The following is a 20,669-nucleotide window of genomic DNA, read 5'->3' as shown; positions in this document are numbered from 1 at the left end:
AAACTTTAAAAAGTGCACTAGCATTCTAGTAGAATGAAGCATATTTACATTTTTTTCCCTCGAACTGTTTAGCTTACTCACTTCTCAATTCACACGATTGTAGTTCTCGCCATACCTCTTTGTATGTAACATTGTAAACGACTCATTTACGCATCACTAAACCGTGATAAAATGTAACAAAGTATTATTTTTTGTGTATTGGCGCTTTGAATGACTTCCGTTTCCGATATACCGTTCTGATTTATTCTGTTGATCATATTGTTGGTTGCTCCGAATGTATTTTGTTTGTTTTCTTTTTTTTTTCAATGTTATGTTTTTTTTTCAATGTTATACTATTTTTAGAGTGCCATTGTATTTCCACACGCACGACACCTTGTAATTAGAGTTTTATCTCCTCAGTACGCGTGGTAAACTTCCATAATCCGTTCAAACTATCTTTACCTTTCCGATTTCGGACCATGACTGTAAACTATGGAACTCTCTCTTGTTAGAACTGCTTCGTAGGACTAACTGCCCAATAGTCTTATCGAATCGCATATTTTATGGTTTGGTTGCGTCGACCCCCTGGCATAATGGTGCTCTTAGAAAACAACACCTGATAAGTACGACATCCAGAACGACTTTATCGGAAGATTGTGACCGTTTCTCGATGGCCACATATTTACACCACACGAATCAAACAACAAACAAACCAATGGCACGCTCGTTCAATCTTTACGGTACCCCGATGATAGGAGAAGGATATCGGATGTATAGCGCAGTCCGATTGATAACGAGCTTCTCGTTGGAGTTCGATAAATTAGGGAAACGCAAAATCACACTCACTATGCTACTGTCGGCCACCAGTGAGGCGTTTTGATCGGTCAAGTGGACTCTCGTGTGTTTTCGAAACGTGATCACCGGAGATGGTGGTCATTCCCCGTTCGACAGAGTTGCCCTTGCGGATGTCCTACGCCCGGCGATAACCGACAAGTGCTCGCGAAAGGGTAAATGTTATGGAAAAAAATAACAAATAAACGCATCAACCCGCTAGCGCAAAAGTCGTTAATAAAGTGTTGGAAGTAAAGTGTAAACAGTGGAATTATGATTAATCACTACAAATTTTATTCCAACTATGTTATTCATTGAAAAAAATAAGTCGCAATACCAGAATATTGGTCCTGAAAGATTATTAAACTCACATATACCGGTCGATCAATCGTGTTAGTAGGAAGCCCCCACGCCAAACAATGGTCGAGGTTAACAAACATTAAAGATTTCAGACCAAACCTCACAACAAGCGAAAAGCTTGACAAATTTATCCACCACATCGACATGACATCAAGCATGCCTGATAGGCGGTCACGATGATCGGCCGATTTGTCTTCCGGACCGGAAGCACAAACCACTCGTAAACTATACCCTTTCCATCGCGCGGCGAAACGTGACCACCTTTTGGCCACCTACTCCTAACCGCCTCGGTTACGTGCCGCCCGACGAACCCGTGGAGGACAATTAATTTTTGGTCAAACGGTTGCATCGGATTTAGAAGGATGCCTCAAAAGCCGATGGCATTAAGCTGGACTGCCCTACAGAACGGGAATGGTCATGAAAGAGCAATTGTGTTGTATAACGATCTTCGGTCGTTATTCGCTGACTAAATACCACACCGTGAATTCCAGGGACGCGAAATGGCATTCCACGTGAGTTCGTTGTTTCCTTCAAGCGTCCCTGCCGTCTATGGCGACTAATGGCGAGTCAGTCAACGGCATATCATCGGGGTGAATATAAGCAAATGTCGCTTGCTGATTCTGCTTGGTAAGACCTTTTTGAAGTTAATCCTCCCTGCGTCGTTGATAATGATCTTTGATAGCGCCGGAGATATGAAGTCCGAGACTGGTGCCCGATGTATGTTGGGTAATCTTTAGTAAACTATAATCGATTGGCTATGAACCCGACTCCGGCGACCGTGAAGGTTTATCTTTACAACCCCATCGACCTGATTTAGTACAAGGCAGGGCATGCACTTGCTCTAAAGAGGTTATCAGACACTAGAGACGTAGGAGATTTGTTATTCTTGAACACCTTTTTGTGTTTGAATAGGAATTAAAATGTTTAGAAGATACATGAAAGATTGTATCGAGTTTACGGAACGACTAATAGCAAGGTTTTATGATAGGATATAAGACAGCTTAGCTTATTGTGCTTATGATAATTCTAAAGAGTAGCTTCTTTGTTTATGAATAAAGCTGACAACCTCAACTAAAAATATGTCACTTTGAACCTTTGATAAACAGGAAATATATGGCTTCAAATGTGAACAGGTACATTAATCTTCCTCCGTTTACAGGATAAGTTGTCCAGTGGCTTCACTAGAACGTGCCAAATATCTTCCCTACTGTACTTACTGGAGCTCTTTTAAATTACATTCCCTTCCTATTCGGCGAGGCACGTGTTCATTGTTTCAATCGTGAGGTTTAGAATAAAACAAACATCGAATCGAGGTAAAGCAATTCTCGGTAGCTTAATGATCACGGCAAGATGGAAGCGAACAATTCGATTCCCTCACTAGTCATGCCCGGTAACATTTTGTATCCGACCATCACATTAATGGACCATCAATCTCAGCTCTCGGATGCACTGCCGTCACAGAGCGTTCGGTTTCCACCGGAAGCTCTGCGTCTGGAAGTAAATACTAGCGGATAATGGAACTTCTCCAACTTGCTGACACACTTGCTGGGGCTCGATCGTGACACGATCTGATGGATGTGCCTTATGCGCGGCTTAGTGCCGCATGTTTCTCCGATGAAGATCGCGCACGTCACATTCAGATGATGGCGTTCGTGCTTACGCTTCGCGAATCGGCGGAACCCCTGAAAGGTGATCTTCGGATGCGGAAACTTCCTTCCATGTATAGCTCGCGTAATCGTTGCTGGTGGTGGTGGTATGTTACTCCTTAGATCAATTCTGAGGTGAGGTGGTGCATATCCACCTGTAGCCTCTCGATTTCAACGCTACACCGTTAAGTCTATGGATCCGGAGGCACATGCGGGCATCAAAATCGTCCACAACGGAGGACAGGGTTATTGACGCTTAGAGGAAATAGTTGGTTCGCGCAATCGTGAGAGCAAGACGAAAGCGTTGGGAAGGATCGTGTTGATATACGGTCGTGTCATAAAGGAGCCAGCGGGTTGGAGGTGCCCATCTCGTGGGGACCACTTTGCTATCCTCACCATGCGAATTACGTCAAAGTAGCCTTCGACGTTTCAAGCAAGATCAGACGGAGAAAAAATGGTTTTAAATCCTGTCGTGTACAAAAGGAGAAAAAAAGCTGAGCCGAACTCGTTTTGTTTACAAACAACGATCAACATCAAGACGGCAAGATCAGATGATGTTGCACGAATCACGTCAAGTATTTAGATGTTCGATCGAGATTGAACCGAACAGTGCCGGAATTTGTATGCTTATATTGCTGCCGATAGAGTTTGTTGTAGTTTTTTGAACGTATTTTTTTTCTCTTATTCCGGTTTGTGGCTTTCTGGTTCTTTGGTTGGTTGCCTTCACCTTTTCACGGGCGCAGCGAAAGTTGGAGCACGGCCGTCGTCTGCACGATCCTGGCTGGCGGTTCGCTAGACAAAGTCCGTTTGGGTGCCATGTTGAGCTTTGTTTTGTGCTCTGCGCGCTGAGGTCTTGCGGTTTTTGCACCAATCTGATGCTGGTTTATTATGGATTTGTGCCTCCACCTCTGATTGATAGATTTTTCGTTTTGTTTTGGATCAGTTTCCTCTTTGTAACGCTCCAACAGGTTGTTGGTTGAAAACGACCCGTCGTCGCTAAGGAGCGGAACGAAAAAGGAGGAACCAAGGGGTTGGTGGGTGGTAGTAGTTTACTGAAGTACGTTGACACTCGAAGTGGTCCGGCCAAGGTCGGCCAAGGTTTTTGGAAGGGATTCGAAATGCGGTACACTCCGGTTCCATACATCCCTCGCTTCGGTTTCCCACCCCAAAAACCTGCAGGATGAAAAAAAAGGGAATTGCCGGAGGAATGGGATGTGCGCAGTCAACAACATTCGATGCGAAAGCCAAGGGCAAACGATAAAAGCCAGCACAAATCGTCCGAAATAGCTCTCAATTCGTCTGGTGACGACTGTTGAGTGTGAGTTGAAGGAACGGAACCGAGAGTGCAGAACCGCATAACCGTACAGTTGGGGGAAACGGAACAATTTTGGTATGCGAAACAGGAAGGCCGCCAGACGACACCTGTTGGTACCGACATGTCTGCTGGTTTGATATTCATTATCCGGCGCTCCATCGCTCGACGTCTTATGTACACAAGATGCTGGGTGAATTATGTTCATTGTTTGTACGTGAAGCTTCCGAAAAAAGTCTTATATCTTGAGTTTGTGTTTGGTGTATTTAGGTGAACGGTTGCTAACTAAATTATTCAAATTTTGTTTGCCATGCTTGTTGAAGTAATTCAAAACATTTTTTTTTAATTTGAACAACTACGCCACACGCTGCTTATATGTGAATATTGCATAATATGATTACAAAAAAAGCTTTAAAAGATACTATGTGGTTGAAATAATCGATTTCTTTCAATGATCTCCAACACAGGGTTGCTATCAGTCAAAAATACATAAAAAGAAAAATAGTTCTGTTGTATCGAAACAGAACAAATAAAACAATCCAATAAGTGGTACAATATTGGCTGCCACTGTTCAAATGCATGCCACTTGATGTAGATAAAAAAACTTTGTTTGTTTTACTCAACCGCCTAGGGTATGCCCGGTACGCTAAGCTCACAAGCGATAACCTTATTTTCCGTATAGCGTTTTAAAACACGTTTCTTTGCCCCAACATCGAAACGGTAATTCGTCATTGTAAAGAACAACTGTGAAAGGTATTTGTATTTATACAATGTGCACTATTTGTTTTATGTCGATGTCGTTTTGTTGGTTTCACTATTCACGGGCGAAAATATTTTCCATTTACTTACGTGCTTTTCCTTCAACCGCGTATGCGTCCATCTGTTCCAAATCTTTCGCTGAGCTGTTGTTCAACTCGGAAGGTTTCCCATCCATCGTGGTCTTGTTGTCTAAACCCATGCTGGCTGGCCAGGGGATTACTTTCACTTTAATGTTAATTTTACAAAAGCGTTCACCAGAAGAACGAAGTAAAGAATGGAACAGAACGCTCGGTTCCGGTTGTTTCAGGTGTCCCGAACTGAGTGTACGCTTTCGCCACAAACGGTTCACAATTCAAACATTTCCAACGGGTTCTCAAGATAGTGCACACAACACGTGGGGCAGGTTTTTCGGGACAAACAGGTTTGCATTTGAAATTGTTCTGCTTCTTGTATGTAACGGCCGAACTTCACTAACCGGATACCGACAGGCTAATGGCAAACGATGCACAAACTGAAGCCCGTTGAACTGATCGCGCATACGCGGGCTGGAATAATGGAACGGAAAAAATAACAACTGTTGGCAGTTAAGCTAAAAACACGGGAATCGAACGACGTGTGGCGCTGCTTCGCGGGTGCACCTCAGCACTGAACGGAAGCACCCGATAGAATGCAGAAACAATCGATCGTTCGTGCCTGATAAAGCGTGAAATGGCTGCTGCTCACCCCGCTTCCATTGATCCGGTCAACACTACCACCCCAAGGGTCCGTCACACACACTCTCGCCAACCGACCGAGTACTTGAGTATAGTAGCGGAGATGGCTAGTACCAAGTTTGAGGTAAGTAGCAGGTAGCTCCAATCCCACTATACACTATCTATAGTGGCACGCGTAGTCGGCCACGCGGTGGCCAGGGTGTTCGCGTGGATAGGCTGTTCTCGATACCGGTATTGGTTCGATCGTGGCTCTAGAACTGAGGCTAGGCAACCGAATGGAAGCTGTCCAGCTACTCTAGGGAGAACGGAATAGCTGACCTCAACCTCATGAGAAGCTCGAGATAAGTTTTGCGAGAGTTTCGCTACCAAATCTGAGACTTCGTCATCAGAGCGTCGAGCTAATGATAGGGGTCTGAGGTCACTTTCTCACCCCTCTAGGGGTAGGTGTAATAAATTACACATGAGCAGGTTACATGGTGCACAAGAGAAGAAAGTTCTGATAGGAACGTGGGAATCTCTAGGAGTAATTCTTATCAGAGGTCGTAAGCCTATCAGCTAATAAGCTCGTGACCAGTTTGAACAGGTATGTTCCACAAGAGTCCGGTTCTTGACATTGTCCTTTGGCTCTGACGTCACGGCATGGATAGGATGAGTGCCAACCAAGAGCCGGTGACCCACTTCTATAACAGGCAGGATCAATGGTGGATGATTGTTTTGCAAAGCTAGACAAGGCACACTTGGGGTCCTGTATCTCGGCAGAATGAAATTTGTTTACCTACATCCAAGTAGGCGAATGTGATCATTCACGTTTTTTAATTACCGCAACATCAGTGTGAGATTGCTCGTGGGAAAGTATCACACAATCGATGGAAAATAATTGGCTTATCATCACTGTTAGAACTACCTTCACACAGGAATGTGTAGTACATCGGGAGAACGTTCGCATTCGTAACTTGTTTGGTTTGCTGAAAGCTACACTAACCCGGATGGGAATGTCTAGGATTTAGTCCGTTAAACAAACATCACCGGCATCCTGTTCCCGCGGCGGCACTCACTTCGCTGGACAGGGATGATACGCATCAGTCCAGTAGGCGATAATAATCATAGTTAATAAGACAGAACTAAGGAAACGGCGAGATTCCATAAATGTGCCGTTTAATGTCAATTAGACCCCCAAGTACGCACAGGGTTACCGCGTCGGGTTCAACACGGCGTGCGTACCACGTTCGCATGGTCGTTGGATCGTGCGTGCGATCGTGTGCAACGCACGTGAGCAGTGAATCGATCCGCACCGACAGACATACACACACAGACACAAACCTCGCATTAATCGGTAGTCGATAAATTTTTGAGTGAATGTTAATTAGACATGCCGCACGTTGACACCACGTACTACTTTGGCAATGGAGCGGGCGTCTGTTTAGCGGCGGGTTATGGTCAACCGGGGGTACGGTTGCGCATGTGGGACCTGCAGAACTGAGATGTGAATAGCGCGGGCGCTTGATGAGCTGTTATCCTTTCGGAATTTGGTTGGAAGTGAGCAACGAATGCCTGTCTGTAATCCTCGTTTGTCGCCTTGAACTTCATGGATGAACGGTAGTCGTCGGCTGCTGCGATCGAGTGATATAATGGAAATGAACGTTTCCTTTCAGCCTAACGCATGTGTTACCGGAAGCACCAGGAATCGTTGAAAAACACGTGACATGAAGTTGAAAGCTATCACTACAGTTAGGTTTAGAAAGGGACATGCGTTTCTCCTTCCACAAACACTTCAGTCCGAACGCTATCACTTTCACGGGGACGATGGCTGATACTATTGAAATAAACTATGTGGATAACAAAAGAGACTCGGCTATTGATACTAACTGATTCCGACGTGATATCAAAGTGAAATCCGATACTATAAAATTATTTATTTTTATACAACGGTACTTGATTTAAAAATAGAATGTAAAGAAACGGGACCAACGTAATGTTCGATAGGTGAAGTTTTCACCGACGCTTCCGGTTTACCCATTATCCTCAGCAATACTCGATCACACAGGCAGTAAGTTGATGTCTCGCTTTCCTAGCGAATAAATTTACCTCGTAGCCTTCAGCGCGACGCGTACGTTCGTTACAACATGACTTCCAAAACATGTTTCCTATTTTGTTGCATTCTAGCCAGAGGTGGGGGCAAGGAAATTTACTTTGAAAAAAAAAAAACATGGGCAGGTACATGCTTCTGGCGTCATCGTAATGTAACAGTGGCAGATGACTTAATTTTCAAGGAGCACGTGTCATGTGATGTTCGCAATTTGTTGGAGATGTTATCAGTGTTGCGGGAGCTTAATCAAATGCCATTTCCATCAAATATGTTTCTTTATTTCATGAACCATACAAAATGTATCGCAAGCTCCTAAAATTCAGTGGCGAAATGGGGATAAACTTTATTACCCAACAACCCACGTGTTTCCAACGGAAGTGTTACGTTTAAAATTTATTCAATCTGAAAGAGAGAATCCAAATGAAACCATAGGGAGAGAATGTCGTTGTCCGGTATCAATATAATTTTTAAGAGACAGTAAGTAGTTATATTTCCAAACTAAACGGCCGCCGGCCAAATTTAATGAAAGGAAATCTCGTTTTAAACTGACAGCAAAATGCTGTGACTGATGACAGAATTTTGAATCGTTTTATTTGTGTTGAAACGGTTTTTTGAAAGTTTTTTGTTGAAAACCCATGGTTTTGTAACTTCCTTCAACTTAATTTGTTTCACCATTGAAAACATGACTTTTTACAAGGTTTTGCTTTACATTTATCACACGTCTACTAACGTTATTACACAATCTCCCTTTTTATAGGATCTACTGCCTATCAATTGTCGCTTGAATCTAGTTTGAAACTGTGTGATAACCCAGGAGTATAAACTAGTTCCAAGCGGGGCTTGATGGGGCTGTCAAAAGCGTCAAAAAAGTCAATTTTAGTGGTGGGAAAACTGAATCCCTACAGGGATTCGAATCTTTCGATTCAAATCCATTCTGAGATCCGGATCTTCGAATCCAAATCCCAATCCGTTGAAACAGTTTAGGAACAAGTTAGAATTGAATCAAATCGAGTTCCAAACCAATCAAATCTGATTCGAATCCTAATCGAATCATATCGTTAGAATTCGTCTATGTCAGATGGGATTTGAATCTTTAGAATCCGTTAAATGGGATTCGAATCTTTAGAATCCATCTAGGGAGCGAATCTTCAAATCTTCCGAATCCCGATTCTGCCAACACTAGTCAATTTATTTTGCAGTCCAGATTCTCGGTGCGAGAAACGAGTAATCGCTTTTCGTATTATCAGCCCTATCTCCCCGCGAAGTCAGTCAACCAAGCATTTTTTAGTTAGTTGTCCGTGTCGGTCAAGAAAGACGAGATCCAACGGAGTGTCGTCGCGTGCGTTTAGTTTAATCCCAGTGTGTTGATTTTTTCCGAACGTGGCCTCTTGTTGTTGATCCACCAAACTCACGGGTTCCTGTGCAGATTCCTATACTAGGGCGGGTGCTTTCGGTTTAAACAACAACTTGTGTCCACTGTAGGGGTGTTTTTGTTCGTAATCCTCTATTTGTTCATTCTTTCTTCGAAGGTGAGGTTCTAGCCAACCGTCTTGTAACCTTGCACTGGTGCATTACTACGGCGCCAACACAATTGCTTCCTGCAAAAAAAGGGAAAAGGAAACATTCCCCTGCACAGAGGAAAACAAGACCAGAAATTGCATACTCGTTTTACCAACACAGACACCTCCCCCTTCCCTTGCCTATCGTTGCAGATTGTAATCGGTGTTGTTTTGCAAAATCGTGTGTCATCAGGTCCGCGAACCGTTTTACACGTAGTGTGTTCGAATGGCGGCCGAAATAAAACCTGCGCCCAGGAGTGCCAATGACCGCTTCTGCACGACCAAAAAACCGGAACTGCTTAGCAAGCTCGAGGGATGCAACGATGACGTGAACGCCGCCGTGCTGATTCCGGGCGAGGACGGCGTTATCAGTGTTTGTGATGGCAAGTAAGTGGTCTAATTTAATTTCGTCAGCCTTTCTCCCTCCTTCGGGGACGGTGGAAACCAAAGAGCCCTCCGGGTGATGCTGGTTCCGTGCCGATCGATCGATGATTGCCACGACAGCGAATGCTGGAAATGGGAGACGTGAACTACTGCGAGGCGCTTTGCTAGATCATGTTGCAATTGATACTTTACGGCCTGTTGGCTCCCGTTACGTCTTCTTACGTGTTTTTTTTGGCATTCCTTCTAGAACGATACGAGTCTGGCAGAAGCGTGATTCGGGACAGTACTGGCCATCGATTTGCCAGTACATGCCGTCCGGATGCACCTCGCTGTGCTACACCCCGGAAACGAGGACACTCTTCATTGGTCAGGAGAATGGAACAATATCGCAGTTCACGCTTTCGGACGACTGCAATCGGCTCACGCCGATACGGGAATATTTGGCGCACCAGGCGCGCATCACAAACGTCACCTTTGCCAAACACACCGGCTGGATCCTGTCGGCCGGAAGGGACAAGTTCTTCGCCTACCACAGCACCGAAACCGGCGAGCGCATCGGGTGCTACACATTCGAGGCGATGTGTACGGCAATGCAGTAAGTTTTTTTTTGGATCTGATGCGGCTTCTATTTGCATCTGACTCAACTTATAATCCTTCTAATCGCCAGGTATGACGCGTTATCGAAGTATGTGTTCGTCGGTGACTACAGTGGACAGATAACGATGCTCAAACTGAGCGCTACCGGGGCGAGCATGGTGACGACGATGAAGGGTCATTCCGGCTCGGTACGCTCGTTGTACTGGGCCGAGGGACCACAGCTGTTATTCAGCGGCTCGCAAGATCAGTCCGTGATCGTTTGGGATGTCGGTGGCAAACGAGGAACAACCTACGAACTGCATGGGCATAAGTAAGATCGATTTATCTTATAGAAATATTATTGGTGATTAACGCATCTTTTAATATGCTCCACCTCATTTCAGTAACAAAGTGTCCTCCCTGTCGTACGGTTCCAATACGCAACAGTTGATTTCAGCCGGCGAAGATTCGGTGATCGTTTTTTGGGAGATGAACGCTATGCGCAAGGTAACGCCCGATTGGGTTGAGTCCGACACGTGCCAGCTGTGTACGCGTGCGTTCTTCTGGAACTTCCGCGCCATGATCGATCAGAAGCAGATCGGAATTCGGCAGCACCACTGCCGCTACTGTGGCAAGGCGGTATGCGACAAGTGCTCGACCAACCGGATCAATATCCCGATCATGGGCTTCGAGTTTGATGTGCGCGTGTGTGACCACTGTCATCAGCGGTTGAAGAGTGAGGAGTAAGTTCGATGGGCCAGCTGGCTTGCGCAGTGCTCTTACTAATTCTTTCTACCTTTTCTTTTCATCAGACGGCCCTCGCTGGCAACGTTCCACGATGCGAAGCACAGTATCGTGGCGATGGACTTGGATGAACCGCGAAAAAGACTGCTCACCGTCGGTCAGGATCGCATCATCAAGATCTGGGACCTCTCCTCCATCTGGGGTTAGTAGACGGTGGATGGGGGTAGATGAACGAAGGGGTGACTGACGACTTCTTCGGTTTCACACATTTTTCCTGTGGCGACACGCTAAAGAACGGCAATAGCAAACAAAAACAAAACAAAAAAAAGGTGCAAACCAAATAACGGAAATCCCACAAGCGAGCAAACGGCAAACCAATGTTCTTATAATTTATAAAAACACTAAAAGTACTCCCCTGCTCTACTGTTATCTAGGATATTTTCTAACCCCAACATAGAACACTTTGTTTGAAGGTAAACGTTTTGTAAAACTGGCCTAGACCATTCCTTCCTTGAAAGATGGCTTTCCCTAGACACTCTTGCCCATCGCGGTCCGGGGGATTATCTCCTCACAATTAAGCCACTTACCTACTGCTGTGCATAACACCAATTGTAACATGTCCCACCCCCCTTTGAATGTGGTCTGAGCAATGGGGTTTCTTTGGCCTACGGAGTCGGCATTTATTACGAGGGTGACTTTGGCTGGCGCAGGGGTCAGGCGGGGATTTTGTTTTGTTTCTACTATTTTCGTTGAGTAATAGATAAGCGTACTGGTGTTGTAGCGAAATCGGAAGTCTTGTGGCAAACACAATCAACCGGGAGGGCGATTGTCGTGCTTTATTTCGACGGGCCTTCGAAGGACCAACGTATGAAAAGGGAAAATCAAACTGTTCCGGGGCTTGTGTGGACATTTCTGTCCCATGCGTAGGCGTGGGATCGTATGAGGGAAATGTAATCACAATACGTATGGAATCATTCCGTGAGATTCCGCTACGGAAAGGGACAAAACAAATCACACACAGTTGAATAATGGAAAATTCGGATCAATATTGTCGGTGCTTTTAATGTTTCTATGTAGGCCGAAGATTATATACATATATTCAATAATGTGCAAAATCTATAGGCTGGCGGTAATGGTAAAACACAGTCTTTAGCCAACGATGCAAATTGGCCGGGATATACACACACATACACACAAACAACCACAAAAGTATATTCAAAACTTCAAATAAGTAGAGTAACGTAAGAAATTGAAAGGCCGGCGGAGAAAGGTATCGAAAACTCGAAACGTACGAAATGGAACAAAATCGATAGCAACCTTGTAAATTGTAATCGTGAATGATGATTCGCAAAGAGCAGAGATATATTGTTAAATTTAATAATAAAATTAACCACTAACTACACAAACTCGAAATAACCAAACGCGTTTACCTTTTGTATGCAAAATAATTCATATATTTTTATTAATGATATAATATTCTTCACCGAGACGGTTGCGTTGGAAAATTATTATCGAGCGTATTGAGCCCCCATAGAGGAAAATGTTTCTTTCCACCGGAATTCGTTCGGAATCAGTCATCCTTCTGATGATGTGCCGCAAGTGTTTCGATGAGATGGTGCTTGCGGGTGGTTGTGGTTGGCCTCCGGGTGGTGGTCGTCGTCGTGGTGGTGGTAGTTTTTGGGGTAGGCCGTGGTGTCGTTTTTGGGAACTTGTTCGGGCACGGAGGCTTCGGAGCGACGTGGTAATGCGGTGGATAATGTGGCTCGGGTTGCTGCGGTGGCCACGGGAACTGCTCAATCGGTTGCCATTCGAGGTTGGGCTCGTAGTATTCTTGCGGTGGTAGGACATCGTATGTCGGCGCGTAGTAGGGCTTGGGCGGCTCAACGGGCAGCTGCTGGTTGGAATAGTACATTCTTCCTATGATTTGATAGAGAAAAAATAACATTATTGGAATGACCTTAACCATTTTTGCAGAAAATTAACTTACCTGCTGCACTCAGCAGGAAACAGTGTCCCACTAGCACGGCAATAGACAGGATCATCTTCGACATGTTGATGTTTAGTACTTCTTGCTGAGGATGCTTTTAGGTGACTGATAGATTCTGCGGGAAATTTCTGTTCTTATATATCTTCCTCAATATTCGTACCTATTCTAGCACATGAGACGGGTAAATGTCTCTACCTTAGTTTTAAAAAGTGTACGATACGAACAACCATTCTGAACAAAAAAAGGGGACGGCCTGGACGTATTCTATTCGTGCCCTTTCCATTACCCTCCTTATGGGTATTGCGATTATTTTGAAGGTAAATTAAAGTTGCTAAGTGATAGTAAATGGGCATTTGTTTCAGTCCCCTTATAAGGACATACATTTTATTTACAAGTATTTTAGTCTTATGCCATTGAAAGCGGTAAATGATTCAACGATACATCAAGTTACAAACATGACTAAAGTGAACAAGATGATCAAGACGCGAATTACCGCCCATCTTTCTGGGGGCTTATACTCAACATTCCTTGATTATTTTTCTACCGTTAAATGAAAGCAGATTTGAGCATCAATTATTTGAAAAATCATTTATTATCTTCGTAGGTTTACGTTTATTTTCTTTGTATTTGCAAAGTTATGTTCCATATGTAAAATTATTCCAAAAGAAATCTAATGTCTAAACGGTTGTTATCGTTTGCGTCTGTTGCTTCCTCTTCGTTGAAGACGATGGCACGACCTGCTTGGTCTTTGCCACCAGCATCGTCCTGTCGGTGTTCGGCTTGTAGTTCTACCGTTGGCTTCTCGAACCGCACGGTGTCACTTTTGCCCTGATCGGGTGGTGTAAGTTTCGGAGTAATGGGATCCGTCTTTTCCTGAGAAATGTCCCACCGGGCGGCATCCTCGACGTTTGCTTCTGTTGGATCCCTGACGTTTGAGACGCGCTGCTGAAGCTCCTGCAGCTTGTACTCAAGCTTCTTGATAACTGCTTGCAGCTGACTGAGCTTTGCGTTGGCCGGAACATTCTCCATTTCGGTTACTGGGGGACTAGTTGTGGTAGACGTTGTCGTCGTCGTCGTTGCATGGTGATGACGATGGTGGTGGCTTAACGATCCTTCGTGTTGTAATCCTTGGTGTTGATGGTGGGAATGTTTCTGATGCTTATGACAGTGGCAATGCTTATGATGATGGGGATGTTTGTGAAGTTGTCCGTGATGATGGTGTTGCGTCGTAAAACGATCGTTCACAGCTTGTTGATTAGGCGACCCATAAAAGTAGCCCGACATCTTATGCCCCATTCCCCAGAAGAGTGGCATAAAAGGATTCAGTGGAAGCTTTTCCAATCCCGGATAATTCACTTCCAAGTCCAGCGCAGGCGACGTATCATCATCTGTTCGGCTCTCTGGTGCCTTTTCTACTTCGATTGTCTTCGCCGGCAGTCGGTCGTTGTAGTAGAACAGTTTTCCTAAACGTAAAGTAGAATAGATTTGTAACTTTGGATTTTTAACTCTCATTATTTTTCCTTATCCGATTTCGCTCACCTGCATCAACCAGCAGAAAACAGTTAACGATCAGCACAACAGGTAGGAAGGAGGCTCCCATTTTCGATGCAAGCAATTTTTAGCGTTCCTTAGAGGAATGTGCTAGAATAGCTGAACGGATGCGGACTGACAATTATTTTAAGCGCTTTTATATTTTTATAACATTTATTGTTCTTGAAAATTACACTACCTTTTGAAAGATACGACGTCACACTACCTAGACTGGGTTTTTTGATCAATTTTGAGCAAAATATAATCCTTATGGTCACTGTTTTAGTGCCTGGGTCATCCAAACACGAGGTAGTTGTTTATTTTCACACCCAGAATGTATTCTTTCGTGCAATTATATCGTAACTGCCTTGACCCCGATTGCCCTCGGATCTACTCAATCGTCCCATCGGCTGCACACAAATTCCATCCATCGTCAGGATGTCATCTGCTATTCCCAGGGGTTGGCAATCATCGCTTAGCAAATTAATCTGACAGGTGATAATTACAATATATTTTTTATATTTTAAAATACCCATAAAATAATGATAAGCATTTCGACAGCAGCAACTGTTCATTATTTGAAATCAATTTAGTTTATTTAGCAAAATAAAAACAACTTTGATAAATAATTGTACAGCTATGTATAAGCCATTTTACGCGATTGTTTGAATTCAAACATACATTTGGCAATGAGCGTAAGGCGTGGGTAGGGATACCCACGTGGGCACATGACTCATTGGAGGTAAATAAAACGCACACACGCACATAGACACCTTATCCTAGCGTTTTTGTTGGCGGCAGTACAGGTAGGTATTGATTGAAGATAGGAAGTAGGAAATGTAGAGAAAACCCATGATGTGGAGCGTTGTTTGAGGAGTGGTTGTTTGTTAAATAAGTCGGACGGGTTTAGCATGATTCTGGCGGGGAACAGTACCGAGGACAGTAGTAGGACCCCCGTGGAACGCATAGCTCTCCGTTGAACACGTAGTTATCCGAACAGGACAGCGTGCTCTGCTTTCCATCGATGCAGAACGAATATTGCTCACATCCCGTGTCGAAGTCGGCATGGAATCCACCCTTGGCGCAGTTGGGTTCGCAGGTTCGAGCGATGCAGTTCTCGCTGGCCGCAGCATCAACGTCATCCATCGCGCCCGCCGACGGGCAGATGTAGGAATCCCTCGATACACAGCTACGCCCATCAAAGATCTTACTACCCCGACAGGTAAGGGTTTGCAGCTTTTCACCCCGTTGGCAGAAATAGTACTGGCGACACTGGGATTCCCGGTCCTGGTAGTACCCGTCGGACCGCCCCGCACAGACCGAATCGTCCGCACAATGGTCGTCCGAGTTCGGTACCCTCGGGTGACACCTACCGTCCGTGAAGATCTGTCCCGGCGGGCAGAGGTACGATATTTTGTTACCCTCCGTGCAGAGATGGTACGCACGGCAACCGGCACGGGCGTCCTTGTGGTACCCGTTCGGTTTCCCCCGGCACGAGTCGACGTCATCCACCGGGCAGTGGTAGCCGACCTCCGGAACACAGTTTTCACCGTCGAACGCATAACCAGCCCGACAGCGGAGGCTCGTCTTGGCCCCGTTGTGGCAATGGAAGTAGCCGTTGCAGCCATTGGAATCGAAGTCCTGGTAGTATCCGGAGGCACGCTGGGCACAATCGGACGAGTACGGAACCCGGTTGCAGGAGGCCGATCCGAGATGATTCTCACGACACGCACCATCTCCGGTGGCGTCATAGTGGAACCCGTACGGACAGGAATGTTCCTCGACGGTCCGTTGGTTTTCGCAGCGGACGTAGAAGGCACAACCCTTCCGTGGGTCGACGTGAAATCCGTCGTAGCGCAGGTGACAGATGTCACTCGGGGGATCCAACCGTGGACAATGGTAGAGGAAACTAGGAACGCACTGCTGCCCGTTGAACACCGTCATGGGTGCGCAGTCGTGACGTGCGGTCAGTTGCCGTGATCGACACTCGATATGAGTCCTGCAGTCTCGGGAAGTTGCCGCCAGGTGAAGCCCATCGGGCAGAAACGAACAGGCGCCTTTGGACGGATCCCACTCGTCGGCGTCGTGCTCCGTTGGATGGCACGCTGTGTGATGTCCTCCGTCGTGCATCGAGCAATGGGAGGTCCGCATGTCAAACCGATACCCGGGAGGACACTCAAGCACATCCAGCACCTGATCGGCCTCACACCGGAGGTACTTCTTACAGTCCTTAGCGTCGCCATCCTGTAGAAGATGATTCCCATCCGAAAGCCCGTAACAGCGTGGATCTGCGTCATACTGGAAGCTAGCGCTTGTCGCTTCCGGACTCTCACAAACGACCCGATCCTGCGCCACGCAATCCCTTCCATCGAACAACGTCCCCGGTGGACAGTTTTCCATGGAGACTATCTTACCTCCGTGACATCGGTACGAGCGGTTGCAGGCCTGCGTAGTATCGGAGTATACTCCGTTAGTTTTTCCGCTGCAGATTGCCTCGTAGCAGGTTCCTGCGGGAGTCGTCATACGGAATTACAAAGAGTCGTAAAAGTTCAGTCGATCGGGAGCTTACCTTCACTGCGGATACATTTCTGCTGGTAGAAGTCAAACATGGCGCCTTCGGTGCAGCGGAACCGAACCGGTTGAGACTGGTGACAACGATAGTAGGCGCTACAGCGCGTGCCAGGAACCGTGTAGAAGAAGTCATCGTTCTGCGAGCAAACCAGCTCCACAGAGGAAGCTCCTGTCGGGGGAGACAAATAACCAAAGATAAGCACATTTCTTCTCGAAATCACAAAGCCTCAAAACAACGATGATGAATTGGTAGGCCCTAAAAGTGGCTTGGCCAAAAGTTCCAGATAACCGGTTAGCAGCCGGGGTTCAGCCGTCACGACTTTATATTGACGTCAATGGATTGATCTTTCGTGGGAAAGACCGATTAGGCGCTCTTGTAGAGATGCCGGTTCTGTGTGGTTCTACATTGGGACACTTAGTACGCTCCGGTTATGGTAATGGTGTTAAAAATGGAGATCGGTAACGGCAAATTTATTAATCACTTGACACTGGCGCCAGATTTGTTTTGTTCAACATCATCCTACTTTTACATTGCGTTTCAATCTGTTCAATTAAAATACCAAGAGTTGGTTCGAGATTTAGAACTGCATCTAGTAGTCAGTGATTGCCTTAATCGCGGGGCATCTTCGTCATCAGGGGTTATTCACAGTTCAAGTGTTGATTGAGCAAGATGAAGATTATATCGGTCCATCTACTCGTCCTGGTGACTTTAGTGGCAAGCTTTTCCATTTCAAAAACGAACGAATTCGAAGAGGATATTCAAACAACGACTGCGCAACTGCGCTCTATTAAAGAAGACTGGGTGTCGTTTGTGCAAGAGAATGTAGCGACTACTGAACCTTATTCAGAATCTATCCCAGATATGTTGGCCCAAGAATTCATTCCGCTCAGTCGTGCATCCGTTGAATCCTGGTCTACCGGTGCGGAAAGTTCCGGATGGAATTCTTCGAAAAATTTGTTCACCACCGATGGACAACAATTTAGTACGGAAACACCAATTGACGAGAGTTATCGAGTCGAACTTACGATGGAAGATGAATTTATCGACTCGGTAGAACCCATCGAAGCTCGGCTAAGAATCGAGCGAACTCCATATTCGGCCTTGCTGTACCAAGAGGATGAGTTCGGGTTGGAGTTTCTCTGTGCCGGCTACTGGCTCCAGAAGAATGTGCTGCTAATTCGGGCTGACTGTTTGCCGGAAAATGTGCCGTAAGTTAAAAACTTGTACCTTCGAGTAAAATATCTAGTAACCATTGATCGTCTTTTTTTAACTCATTATTTCCAGTTTGAAAATGGATGATTTGGTGGGGGACATTTTTCTAAACAACCAATTGAACTTGCGTATCCTGCGACTGGAAGATGATTATGATTACCCGTCTTCCGACGAACAGCAGTTACCTTTACATCTTGCCAATATTCAGGACGACTCTACTTTATTGCAATCCTGCAATCTCTACGTTTTGGTTGAAGACAACACCCTGTTTGAGGCACGGTATTCCAATTTAGGATGTTTTATGATTTATTTAATGCTTCTTGTTTGATTTCTCGTTGCGCAGAAATTCACATGGTCTACTAGACCAATAGCGTTCAAGCGGGCTCGAGGTCCGTGCGCCGATGGAATGCTCTGCCTGCGGGTTCGTCCGTCATCCCCGAACGGCTGGGATTACGCGCTGGTTTGCCAGCAATCGCTCGTCGGAATGCTGGCCGTGGAGCGCACGAAATACGAGCGAGTTTTTGGAAGGCTTTCGCTGTTGGAAGTCAGCCGGACGAAGCCATGGATTAGCCAAACTTTAGAGGAGCTAGATGGCAACCTGGAGGACTATGAGCTCGAGGAAGGCGATCAAGCAGAAGAAGAAGCAGAGGTGGAAGATGATTTCAAAGAGGAGGAACAAGAAGAAAGAGATGATGATGAAGAATATGCCACAGTTGTAGAAGAATTCGACGAGGAAGAGGACGAGGTCGAGGACGACGAAGAGGCAAGTGCCAAACAATCAAAGGAGAACCAGGATATGGTTCAATTTTTCTCCTACCTTTGGGATCTTCTTTTTTAAAACGTCCCCCGGTCACAATTCGTTAACATTCTAATCCCTCGATCGTTTCGGGTCCGACGCAACGAGTGTCATTGAGCACGTGACACAAATTAAATAAAAGGTCTGGTCGTGCAGTTCGAGCCTCTTGAATCTAAATACCAGCTGAATGAATGCCAAGAATGCTTGCTCTTATGGAATTTACTTCTATTTTCACTTCGGTGGTCTTTCTTGTTGCTCGATTTCCATTCGCTTGCATTGAAAACGCGTGCCCACTTCTTTTGCATATCAGTTCGAGAAAAAGGATGGAAAAATCAAAGAACGCGACTGAATGCGCGAAACCACCCGCGAAGGATGGACGAACCGAAGACGTTCGTCGAATTAATTTGCCGTTTCTTGATACGGTTTTTGGGGTGTTCTTTTCTTTTTTTATGTTATGCATACATACATACATACTACCTGATCCCGGATTTGCGAGCCTAACAAGTCATTAAATTTTATGAATGATCGTAGAGCGGCCTCGCGAGCATACACAAACCATCTGCGGGCCGTGTGTGTCGCATCAATAAAACGATAAATCAACCGATTAGAGGCATGGTTGGTGTCGTTTCGAACGTCTTTTTACTCTTCATCTAGAGTTGTGTTAACATTTGCAAAATGTTCGCAGACCGATGATAATGGCGGTGTGTGACAAGTTCTTAAACACGGCTTAGAAGAAACTATGCTTCCAACTCAATGTCCAGATTAGTCAAATGAAGAATGTGTTATACTGTCCCACCAACAGTTCGTATCGCACCGGATCCGAATGGGATAAAAATAACATTCTCTTTTCTCCCATCACTTTCGAAGAGGCTAATCTTCCTCCCTCTTTCCATCGACACCTCCGTCACTGCTCCAGTGCAACTTCCCCGCCACCACCATCACAATAATCCGGTTATTATGGACTTACCTGTGGCAAGGACGGTCATTGCTATCGCCGTTACGAGTTTGCATAAATTTGCTGGCCCACCACCGACGCACCCCGGGTCCTCTCCGCCTCTCCGCCGCATGCTTTCTTCTCTCCGCAAGGGGTTTCGGCTCGAGACGTTCGCGAGACCCCAACGCCAGTAGGTCTGCCTTTGCCGAGGACTGGATGTCGCCACGATTAAGATGTCGTTTTTACTCACTCTCTCTCTCTCTCTTTCTGTCTTCGCGCTTTTCGGGTGGCGTCTGCGTCTAGCGCTTCCGTTAACGGAACTGAATTTGAACGGCGTCCGCAGGTCAGTGGGAGGGCGTTAGGGATGGTTTTTTTTGTTTCAATCGATCGTTTTCCCTCTTCTCGGGGGGAGATGCTCGCCTGTCGAGGGTTGTGACTTAATTAACCGGTGATATAAAGCTGGTTGCAGATATAAAGGCACGGCCTGCTGGAGGAGGGTGGAATCAACCAGGTTGTGGGAACCTGCTGGATAATTGGATGGCACGGGCAGCAAAGGAAACAAGAAAAACGGAATAATAGAGATTTGTTTGCGTTGAGCTAGAATTGTTTCGTAGCGCCAGCTTTTGCGCGTGGGCACGCATTGGCACGTGACCTGGTGTGCTCGGTGATTGACTCGGTTATTGGCGTAT

At 45.7% G+C, this 20,669-nt stretch overlaps 3 protein-coding genes across 5 annotated transcripts; 1 reads left to right on the top strand and 2 right to left on the bottom strand.

Annotated features, from left to right (window-relative positions):
* Nucleotides 1-8,907: 8,907 nt before the first annotated feature.
* LOC131265694 (WD repeat and FYVE domain-containing protein 2) lies at nucleotides 8,908-12,356 on the top strand. The gene is made up of 6 exons (XM_058267994.1): nucleotides 8,908-9,215; nucleotides 9,399-9,632; nucleotides 9,877-10,224; nucleotides 10,297-10,536; nucleotides 10,610-10,948; nucleotides 11,018-12,356. Exons 2-6 carry the CDS (start codon nucleotides 9,472-9,474, stop codon nucleotides 11,154-11,156), a joined length of 1,227 nt encoding a protein of 408 aa, XP_058123977.1. The 5' UTR covers nucleotides 8,908-9,215; nucleotides 9,399-9,471; the 3' UTR covers nucleotides 11,157-12,356.
* A 1,153-nt stretch (nucleotides 12,357-13,509) lies between these two features.
* LOC131265701 (uncharacterized) lies at nucleotides 13,510-14,825 on the bottom strand. 3 transcript variants are annotated; one of them, XM_058268000.1, is made up of 3 exons: nucleotides 14,666-14,825; nucleotides 14,476-14,601; nucleotides 13,510-14,399 (listed from the first exon to the last, which is right to left on the bottom strand). In XM_058268000.1, the coding sequence occupies exons 2-3, from the start codon at nucleotides 14,534-14,536 to the stop codon at nucleotides 13,591-13,593; spliced, it is 870 nt and encodes a 289-aa protein (XP_058123983.1). In that variant the 5' UTR covers nucleotides 14,537-14,601; nucleotides 14,666-14,825; the 3' UTR covers nucleotides 13,510-13,590. The 3 variants fall into 3 exon arrangements, with proteins under 3 accessions (XP_058123983.1, XP_058123984.1, XP_058123985.1); XM_058268001.1 differs by having other exon boundaries at nucleotides 14,476-14,586; XM_058268002.1 differs by having other exon boundaries at nucleotides 14,476-14,577.
* A 547-nt stretch (nucleotides 14,826-15,372) lies between these two features.
* Nucleotides 15,373-20,113, bottom strand: LOC131261887 (uncharacterized). The gene is made up of 3 exons (XM_058263737.1): nucleotides 20,014-20,113; nucleotides 17,036-17,206; nucleotides 15,373-16,973 (listed from the first exon to the last, which is right to left on the bottom strand). Exons 1-3 carry the CDS (start codon nucleotides 20,111-20,113, stop codon nucleotides 15,373-15,375), a joined length of 1,872 nt encoding a protein of 623 aa, XP_058119720.1.
* Between the last annotated feature and the right edge of the window lie 556 nt (nucleotides 20,114-20,669).

This window comes from Anopheles coustani, chromosome 2 (genome assembly GCF_943734705.1).
Source record: "Anopheles coustani chromosome 2, idAnoCousDA_361_x.2, whole genome shotgun sequence".
NCBI lineage: Eukaryota > Metazoa > Arthropoda > Insecta > Diptera > Culicidae > Anopheles > Anopheles coustani.
The sequence above is the reverse complement of the archived record's forward strand: the minus strand, read 5'-3'. Positions and strand labels throughout refer to the sequence as shown.

What these genes read in the sequence shown, in the direction of transcription:
- LOC131265694 (XM_058267994.1), top strand. Translation starts at nt 9,472, where the DNA reads ATGGCGGCCGAAATAAAACCTGCGCCCAGGAGTGCCAATGACCGCTTC. An exon ending in ATCAGTGTTTGTGATGGCAA is followed by an intron (nt 9,633 to 9,876) that starts GTAAGTGGTCTA and finishes CATTCCTTCTAG; the next exon opens with AACGATACGAGTCTGGCAGA. An exon ending in TACGAACTGCATGGGCATAA is followed by an intron (nt 10,537 to 10,609) that starts GTAAGATCGATT and finishes ACCTCATTTCAG; the next exon opens with TAACAAAGTGTCCTCCCTGT.
- LOC131265701 (XM_058268000.1), bottom strand. Translation starts at nt 14,536, where the DNA reads ATGGGAGCCTCCTTCCTACCTGTTGTGCTGATCGTTAACTGTTTTCTG. An exon ending in TTTTCTGCTGGTTGATGCAG is followed by an intron (nt 14,400 to 14,475) that starts GTGAGCGAAATC and finishes CTTTACGTTTAG; the next exon opens with GAAAACTGTTCTACTACAAC.
- LOC131261887 (XM_058263737.1), bottom strand. Translation starts at nt 20,113, where the DNA reads ATGCGGCGGAGAGGCGGAGAGGACCCGGGGTGCGTCGGTGGTGGGCCA. An exon ending in AATGACCGTCCTTGCCACAG is followed by an intron (nt 17,207 to 20,013) that starts GTAAGTCCATAA and finishes CTCCCCCGACAG; the next exon opens with GAGCTTCCTCTGTGGAGCTG. An exon ending in GAAATGTATCCGCAGTGAAG is followed by an intron (nt 16,974 to 17,035) that starts GTAAGCTCCCGA and finishes CGACTCCCGCAG; the next exon opens with GAACCTGCTACGAGGCAATC.